Source organism: Oncorhynchus nerka, linkage group LG8, assembly GCF_034236695.1.
Source record: "Oncorhynchus nerka isolate Pitt River linkage group LG8, Oner_Uvic_2.0, whole genome shotgun sequence".
Taxonomy (NCBI): domain Eukaryota; kingdom Metazoa; phylum Chordata; class Actinopteri; order Salmoniformes; family Salmonidae; genus Oncorhynchus; species Oncorhynchus nerka.
Genome location: NC_088403.1, coordinates 30,752,423 through 30,761,633, shown reverse-complemented (window position 1 = coordinate 30,761,633; position 9,211 = coordinate 30,752,423). Strand labels below are relative to the sequence as shown.

Here is a 9,211-nt window from a genome sequence, read left to right as displayed (position 1 = left end):
TGAGCAGTAGGACTATGTTTTCACATGCAAAAGTAATTGTTTTTGTTGTTGCACAAAAGCGTTTGATAAAAAGGCTTTATCTGCATTTCCAATTAAAACAAACTTGAAAATTCGAACATATATTTTGTAGAAAATAGAGCGGAACAGATTACTGTTCAATTTGAGACTGTTGCCCCTCCCCGCTTTTGCACATTCAAGTCACGGGCCATAGCAATTACGCCTAATCGAACTCCCTCAATGTTTGGGTATAGAAAGGTAGGCCTATATAAAGGCATGAGTTCGCACACGTTTCCCTCTGTAAACTTACATCACTGTTTGTACGGGTTAGAGAGGTCTACCAGTACTTTATCTGGTGTTTGGATAGCCTGGATTCGGGATTTGCAGCAACAGCATTTTCAACACAACCAGCCACGAGGTTAGTCAGCTGTTTTCTGAACGTGGCACTTTAAACAAGGATGACGACGTGGGTTTTCAATTTCTAATGTTTACACATTTTTCAAGAACTGCATACTAGTTGTATAATGATGGCTTAAGAAATTAGAGTATTCGAGTTGCTCTGCAGTCTTAGAATGTTGGTTTGGGATGTGTTTGGGGCATCTGTGCTCTGTAGAGAGTAGGCTTTTGAAGAAGAGATGCGGGGCACGTCGGGGTCTGAAGGTTGTGATACTGATAAGGTGGAAGCTTTTTAGAAGATTCCATAGAATGTGCACGCCTTATTTTTCCCAAACAAATTGTTTAAAAAATACGCAACTTTAAGCATGAGATGAATCCCGTCGGCGACACAAAATGCGCACACTTTGGGTATGTGTTTGGGAATCCATTTAAAATAATAACCATTGTTTTAACGATTTGTTAGTAACGTTGTCGGGTGCTATGTGATTTCTATCTGCTGTTTCACGATTCTCATTAAAATCCATCAACGCCATACGTAATCACACCGGCTGTGCAATGGACAAAAATGCACTATCACGGGTTTGGCAATCACCCAGTGGCGGTTGAGGCTAGCGCGTTACTGGAACATTAGCACATTTATGGAAACTGGAAAGTAGGAAAGGATCATTGGGAGGGGAACATGCTTTCTATTAGAAATTAAATTGGCCTATTTTTAAAGGAACATCTGATAGTGATTATGCAAGAAGATCACACGTTTCATGGTCAACATTTACATCCAATCGACACCAGTCATGATATTACCTGTTCTGTGTTGAACCCCCTCCAGTGAGAATCTGAACATGGTGCAGCTTTCTCCATCCCCAGACCGGGATGTCTCTCCTTCACCTGAGTGCTCAGAGAAGGGGAGGCAGGGGAGCCCCAAGATTGGCTCCCCTGGTGGGCTGAGTCCTCTCCAGCTGGCCCTGGCAGCCTCCACCACCATCTACCAGGGCTACGAGATTTACATCGAGGACGGCCTCATCTGCCTCAAGCACAAGATCCGCAACCTGGAGAAAAAGAAGGTAGGATGGAGGACTTGACAAGATTAGGGGTTTGAGTAGATGGAGACATGGCCATTCCTTTCAGGGTTTCCTGCATGCTACTATAAATGAAGACATTGTAAGTGTTTGTATCCACAGATTAAATTGGAAGACTACAGGAAGCGTTTGCAACACGGGGAATCACTCAATCAAGACCAGATAGTAAGAACAGGATTTCCAACTGTGGTAATAAAAGCAGTACACTTCTTTCAACCAGACGATTGAGATGTTGCCTTTTGAACTCTTTCAATGTGTGTCAGGATGCAGTGGAGAAGTATGACGAAGTGATCCACAACCTGCAGTTTGCCCAGGAGCTGCACAAGACCCTTGGTGGCCTAACACAGGAAGTAAGGATCTCTGTTTGCCACTGCTTATCGTAGTGCTGCTGTGTGTATGAATGGGGATGGGCAGAGCAGCACATGCATTCCTTTTGGTAGACCAGGCATAGTTTCTCATGCGTAGTCAGAATAGCGCTTCTCCGTTCATTTCAAGTGTCTGATAATAGGTCAATGATGGTAGAAAGGGTGTGACGTATTGGATTGGAATCCAGCCTCGTCAATGGATTGGAGGCTTTAGCCCATTTGCACAGTTGGGAATTAGCACACCGCTGTTCCATTGTCCTGCTTGAATGCCTTGATTGCTTTCATGGTTAAGTTTGACATTCCTTGTGTCTGTGTATAAGTGCATGGTCAGATACAGTGTCAGTAATGTAGAACTGTTAGCTGGTCAACAGATCACTTGTTTCTCCAGATTCATGATGAATCATCTTGTATTTTTGCAAGACAACATAATGGACTTTAACTTGCACCCATTCAGACATCTGAAATCCACAATAGCAAGTTGACTGGCCTAGGTCTAGTGATCAGGCCTAGGTGTAGGAGTATTATTGGGATTGTTCCATAGAATCCATCTAACCACCCCCCTTTAGCTGCTAAAGGCCCAGAAGAAGGCGTTGCGGAAGGAGCAGATGGTCAAGCAGGAGGTTGAGAGGAGAAGGCTGTGCATAGTGCTGCAGGTTAAGTTCCTCCTGCAGACCCTGCTGCAGCACGAGCACATCAGGAAGGACCTCCTCTCTGCCCGCAACCCCCAGCTCAAGGTTGCAGAGCTACATAGCCTGCTTGAGCTTGCTGAACTACTGGGGGTGAAGAGGGACAACAATGTGAGGTACTGGGGAAATAGATGTGTGCACCATACACCCCACACACGCATTCTGTTGGACTTGAGGGACAACAGCATAAGTTACTATGAAACACACTCTCACACGTCTGTGTTGATTGAAGACTAGTCTGATCCCCTTCTACTGTGTCCCAGTTTGGAGGATCAGATGGACAGAGCAGCCCTGGTCTACCTGGACCTGCTGGAGGGGAATAATAAAGCTGTAGCTGGAACCACCTGTGAGTTTAAACACTACCTGTCCTGTACCCTTTTAAACACCTGCACAGACACTACATTTACTATGACTGGTATCCTTAACTTTCTCTGCCATTTGCTGAACTACTTTAGCTGCCGTGTTTAAAATGCATGCATTTGAATGTTTGCAGACAAGGTCCTGAAGGCTAAGTTGGCGACGCTGATGGATTGTGGGTACTTTGATTGTGTACCGCCGCCACCGACCAAGAGTCCCAAGGAAGTGGAGGATCCCATGACCAAGAAGACGGTGTCTGAAACAGCCAGCCTCTCTAGTAACTCTACAACAGTGCAACTATTCTTATTCAAAAGCTACTTATCAGACTGGGTATAGAACAATGAATGTATACAACATTTTGTCATTTAGCTGGATGTTATTTTGCCTTGCAGCCCTAATGATGTCAAACAAAAAAGACGTGCCTAGCAGAGAGGTAAGAACCACTGACATGCATTTCCTGCAAGTTGTGTGCCACTGCTTTATCAACGTTCAACCAGCGTTCTACTTAAGCTATTTACCTGAGTGCACTGTGGGTAATGCACTGTGGATATCGTATGTTGTGCTGATAGTCTGTGGGTGATGCCAGTTTCTTAACAGACACTACCTGCCTGACACAGACCCCAATGGGTGTCGAGACACTCCCGTTACTCCGAACTGGAAGGCTGAGTTCCAGGCTATGAAGGAACAGGAGCCACCGGACTCATGGGATATGGAGTCCGACTCCACTCAGCCTGTAATCCAGAAACCATGGAGAGGGGCGGCTGTGTTAATCTCAAAAGTTCCAGTTACCTCCAAGAAACAAAATGCCGAACCCAAACAGGTGAGCTATTCTCTTATACCTGAACTCTCAGGGCAGTTGGAACTTGAGACGAGTTGTGACCTCTAATAATGGTCAAGGTTAACACTGGGATCGGGCTAGCTGATCTTAGTTCAGATCAATCATACAACTCAATGACTCGTTTCCCCAGAGAAGAGCGAAGTCCAAAAGGGAGCGGGACGCCACAGCTGTGAGTAGACTCTTATCCTTGCATCTCTTACGTTCGATGGACCTGTCCCTATTACTCCATCATATTGTAATTTCCATCAGGCACTTCGTGTGGACACCCCTGTGGAGGTGTTCAACTCCCAGTCTTCCTTGCCCAAGGACCCCATCCTGCGCAAACAGCAGCTGGAGGACCTGATGACCAAGATCAGAGGCTCCTTCAGCTTCATGCAGGTACAGTACTGCCCAAAGATCACTTCCAGGTGAAAAGCCATCGATCATTTCCAATGTTCCACCTGGGTCGGGTTTACCACGTCACACTGACGAAAACAAAAATAAACGTTAAGTCCATGTAGTCCCTCCCTGTTTAAGTCTGTCTTTTGTTGGATGCCTAATAAATACAATCCTGGATTAATCCTCTGTCTCCAGGATTCTCTTCTGGATGGAGAAGGAACATCCACTAACGGCCATCCTAGACTGGGCCGGCATACCTCTGGATCCCCCTCTCCACTCGGTAGCCTACCACAACAAAGTTGGTATTTAAGTGGCTGTCTTCTAGCAGAACAGAGAATATTCAACATGTGTTTTACCTCTTATTCTCAACAGTACAGAGAGATTCGAGGAGAAGCCCAGTGGACCTTCTCCCCAAAACACTGCATGTAAGATCTGGAGAAGTGTGTGAGATGGCACCATATTCTAGTGCACTAATTTTGACCAGGGCTCTGTTATTTAAGCTTTTGACTGTTGGAGTCAGTATTTTAAGATGCATCTTTTTGTCCTCTCTCAGTCCACTCCATTGCTTTCTAAACTCCTCCCTGTTGATGACAAACCCAGTCTGACCAATGGAGACGAGGGTTGTCTAGAGAGCTGTGACCTGGACCTGACTACAGAGGACCTGGCTCACGTCATAGCCATTGTAAGAACTCTCCTATCTGTTAAATGAGACCCATTGAAACAATGACATTTTCTTCTTTTAGATCCACAATTGTTATGAAGCTTTTTATAAAGCACAATGGTTGTCCTCTCCAGGATCCATGTCTGCTGCTGTCTGAGAGTGAGACTGCCTGCCCCTCTCCTCCAGCTCCTCCTCCCCTCTACCGTAGGGAGTCCTCCATCTCCATCACCCTGGACGAGAAGACATCTGCTCGGGTAAAACAACTCATTCCCTGAACATGTAGGATTGGCAAGCCTAAAGTGCATACTATTCTGATTTTAAGTCTCCCCTGACAGTGTTCCCTCTCTGTACCCAGACTCCCATCTCTGAATCCGGTAAGCAATCCCCCTGTAACGGGGTGGTGCCTCCTTGTACCCCCACCCAAGGGCAGCCCTTTTCAACCCCTCCCAGCAGACGTACACTCACCATGGTGCCCCCTGTTCCCTTCCAGACCATGCATTCGGTAAGTCTACCCTACCATACTTTTAACGTGGTCATAGAATGGGCAAGAGGCTTTGAATACACTCCGTTAGTCTTTGAGACATTTTAGTATGAGCCTTGGGTCTGTTTTGTCGTTGAAGGTCTTCAAGGTGAACGCCCCCTTACTTCCGACTGTAGACTTTAAATCCGATATTATCCCCTATTCGGACTCCAACGGCCTGTGCTATGTCACCACCAGCACCCAGACCCCACCGGAGTTTGCTCCGTCGGAGGACGAACAACTACAGTCGGGTATGCCAGATTTGTGTTCATTAGGGCAGGAAATAAAAAATGTTTTGCAACGGAAAACTCAAATTAGTTAATTGGGCAAGTCCAGGGGTGTATTCGATACACAGGAAACAAGTTTCTATTGGACAAATTCAGTTGGGTACCTCCGGTTTGGTTCTTATTGGTGAACGGTTTCCATTGCAAGACTTAATGAATAAACCCCTTGTTTGTCTGTTTTCTTCCAAATTAATACGACCAAGTCTACTCTTATTTCTCTACCTTGTGCAGTGAACCAGTCTGAATGTCTGGTAGGTAGTGGTGGGCAGATCTTCCTGTCCCCTGGCCAATCGGGTGGCACCATGGGCCGTTCTGACCAATCATACTACAGAGGATCTGTTAGAGGTATTGCACGTGGTGGCAAGGGGCTGGCACACTCCTACTTTCGCTCTTCTGGTGGGCACAGAGGTATTTATCCTCTTCTCTCATCCTTCAATCCTATGTTTCATCCTTTCCCTCTATCCTATCTTGTTCTGCTTATGCATGTCTCCTATTGATTCAGATTGAGCTTCTAAACCTTAATGGATTGGATCAAGTGAACTCTATTCCCTTGCCTCACAAGCTTCCACATGACATTATCATAATATTGCAAGGTTTTGAGTTAGCCTTCACAATCCAATTTTCATCTGTCCCCCTCCCCTTGGGTTTGATGGGATTCTGGCTGGTCTGTTCTCCCCAGGAGGAAGCTTCATCCCCCAGGCTCACCTGTACGGAGCTCGGGTAAGACACTGCTTCCCAAATCTGTGTGGACAATCTGATATTGTATGTACATTAGTATAGATTGCTGAAGTGATAGGTTTAGAGGTTTTGACTTGTGTAATGGTGTGTTCTTCACCATTAGGATATTGGCTACCAACACAGCTACAGGCGCGGTGGAGGCAATACAGGACAAAGGCACAATAATAGTGGCAAGTTCACTTCATTCTTCTAGCTTGATACAAAACACAATCTCTGATTGGTTGGGTATTTTGGGGGCTTAGTTGACTGGCTTTTGATTGGTCCTCCTCAACAGGTTGGAGTGATTCTTCCCAGGTGAGCAGCCCAGACCGGGAGGGCAACTACTCCCTGGTGGACTCCGCCCACGGTGACTCGCTGCAGGGTGTTGGCATGGACCTCACCCCCCAGGTGACCCCTCATGCCCCCCACACCCTGATGCACGTACCCATGTACCCGCTCCCCCAGCATCCCCAGCCCCTCCGCGTGGCCTTCACAGCAGCCCGCACAGCCAACTACACCCCGGGCACCCTGGACCAGCCCATCGCCTTTGACCAGCTCCACAGCAACCTGGGGGAGATGTTCAACACCAACGTGGGTCGTTTCACCTGCCCAGCCAACGGCACCTACGTCTTCCTCTTCCACATCCTCAAGCTGGCGGTCAACGTGCCGCTCTACGTCAACCTGATGCGCAACGACGAGGTGATGGTGTCTGCGTACGCCAACGACGGGGCTCCGGACCACGAGACGGCCAGCAACCACTCCATCCTGCAGCTGTACCAGGGAGACCAGGTGTGGCTGCGGCTGCACCGCGGCTCCATCTATGGCAGCAGCTGGAAGTACAGCACATTCTCTGGCTTCCTGCTCTACCAGGACTGAGCTATTGTGGCGTCTTGAGCCAACATGGAGGATACAGGTGGAGGAGAGACTATTGCTTTGCACTAAAAAGGAGAAACTGACATTTTCCATTTCATGTGGCAGACTGCATACCCACCCAGTGCTGGGTTCATTGCCTACCCCCGTCCTGGAGTGTATGGGGTGTGTTCATTGTTCAAACCTTTCAGGATCACCCTTTTGTTTACCCTGTAAATTGCAACCACTAACTACTTCCGGGTCACTAAGGGGCAGAGGGGAAGACTTCCTGCTGGCTTGACGTTCCATGACCCATAATGTGAGAATTTTCCCATTTAATGTTTGGTTTTTGGTTGTGGTGCTTAGAGACCGACACTCCATTTACTGACTAAAACTGTTAGATTGTGAATAGTTGTGACACACAAACTCAGAAAGCTGCCTCTACTATACACTGCTGCTGCTGTATTGGGTGTCACAATTTTAGTTCTAGTAGCAGGACCGCTTTAGATACAATGTGTCAGGTCTCTAAGACCTTAAATGAAATGTTATGAATTGGTGGCTTTTTGTTTGTTTTATGAATGACTGAGTAAATTCATTGAAAGGCTAATGTATGGTTGGCGAAATATTAATTATAATGGACTGTACTTGACAATGCTAAGCACTTTAAATGCATTCTGTGCTGCCTTGCTGTGTTGGGTGGGGGGTTATGGTGTCTGATTCTGAACACTAAAGGCCATATTGCCTATGGAGATGTGATCCCTCAATGTGCCTGAATTAAAAAATAAAAAATGTTTCAGCAGTTGAACAGGGTTGTGTTCTGTTTTTGCATGGCACTACCTCTTTCTTCACTTGTAAGTGGTTGGTCCATCCATTGTCAGCAGTAGGCTATGCCTACTAAAACCTATAGTCTTCCATAACAAGCCTTGGGTATCAAATCTAAAATCACTACTTAATGAAGGCAGTTTATGCTGAGGGTGATTGACAGGCTTTAAGAGATGTACAACGTGAGATCAAAAGACTGATACTGGTGGACAAGGAGGCATACAAGCAAAGTGTGGAGGGGACCCTCAGGAAACTCAAGGGTGGCCTGGCCAAGGGATTAAATCCATGGCTAGTGCCCCCCACAAAGGCAGGGAGAACCAGTGCTGACCTTGGGAGACATGAGGGCCAGAACATGGCTAATGAACTAAACGTTTTCTTAAGATTTGGATCTGACAACTTTTTCAGTGGTAAAACAAATGGAAGCGTTAAATGTTGAAGAGGTTTGTTAAAAAGGCTGTTTAGGGGATGTAAAGCACACAAAAGCCCAGGCCCAGACAAAATAAGTGTGCTGTGCTGAACAACGGGCTGGTGATAGATATTTTCCAATCCTCGCTCGACCAGCAACACGTGCCAGTATGTTGGAAAAACTGTGCTGAATGACTACCACCCTGTCGCCTTGACATTCTTAATACTGAAAAGCCTTAAATTGTGAAGTCATATTCTCAGCGTCACCCAGAAGCTCCTCGACACATTTCACTTTGCCTATAAGCCCAGCAGAGGAGTTGACGCCATTCTTACTCTCCTCAATATGGTCTACAGACATCTAGAGGGTGCCAAATCCCATGTTTATTTGACCTTTAACTAGGCATGTCACTTAAGAACAAATTATTTTCAATGACGGCCTAGGAACAGTGGTTTAACTGCCTTGTTCAGCGGCAGAATTACAGATTTTTACCTGGTTAGCTCGGGGATTCAATCTTGCAACCTTTCGGTTACTAGTCCAACGCTCTAACCACTAGGCTACCTGCCGCCCCCATGTCACGCCCTGACCTTAGTATTCTTTGTTTTCTTTATTATTTTGGTTAGGTCAGGGTGTGACATGGGTGATGTGTGTGTTTTTGTACTGTCTAGGGGTGTTGTATGTTTATGGGGTTGTTTACCATCTAGGTGTTTATGTCTATGGTTGCCTAGATTGGTTCTCAATTAGAGGCAGCTGTTATTCGTTGTCTCTGATTGGGAACCATATTTAGGCAGCCATCTTCTTTGGGTATTTCGTGGGTTATTGTCTGTGTTAGTTGCCTGTGTCAGCACTATATTTAGCTTCA

The 9,211-nt window shown here is 46.3% G+C and overlaps 1 protein-coding gene across 2 annotated transcripts; it reads left to right on the top strand.

Annotated features, from left to right (window-relative positions):
* The first annotated feature begins 258 nt into the window (after window positions 1-258).
* Window positions 259-7,929, top strand: caprin2 (caprin family member 2). 2 transcript variants are annotated; one of them, XM_029666028.1, is made up of 21 exons: window positions 259-415; window positions 1,220-1,454; window positions 1,572-1,634; window positions 1,733-1,819; window positions 2,401-2,636; window positions 2,784-2,866; window positions 3,014-3,154; window positions 3,270-3,310; window positions 3,464-3,697; window positions 3,846-3,884; window positions 3,965-4,093; window positions 4,289-4,373; window positions 4,466-4,518; window positions 4,647-4,775; window positions 4,889-5,008; window positions 5,110-5,256; window positions 5,375-5,525; window positions 5,790-5,903; window positions 6,238-6,278; window positions 6,400-6,466; window positions 6,571-7,929. In XM_029666028.1, exons 2-21 carry the CDS (start codon window positions 1,233-1,235, stop codon window positions 7,149-7,151), a joined length of 2,763 nt encoding a protein of 920 aa, XP_029521888.1. In that variant the 5' UTR covers window positions 259-415; window positions 1,220-1,232; the 3' UTR covers window positions 7,152-7,929. The 2 variants fall into 2 exon arrangements, with proteins under 2 accessions (XP_029521888.1, XP_029521887.1); XM_029666027.1 differs by having other exon boundaries at window positions 5,790-5,966.
* The last annotated feature ends 1,282 nt before the right edge of the window (window positions 7,930-9,211 follow it).

Coding starts and splice junctions, on each gene's coding strand:
- caprin2 (XM_029666027.1), top strand. CDS start 1,233: ATGGTGCAGCTTTCTCCATCCCCAGACCGGGATGTCTCTCCTTCACCT. Junction 1,455..1,571: donor GCAACCTGGAGAAAAAGAAG/GTAGGATGGAGG, acceptor TTGTATCCACAG/ATTAAATTGGAAGACTACAG. Junction 5,967..6,237: donor CTCTTCTGGTGGGCACAGAG/GTATTTATCCTC, acceptor TGTTCTCCCCAG/GAGGAAGCTTCATCCCCCAG.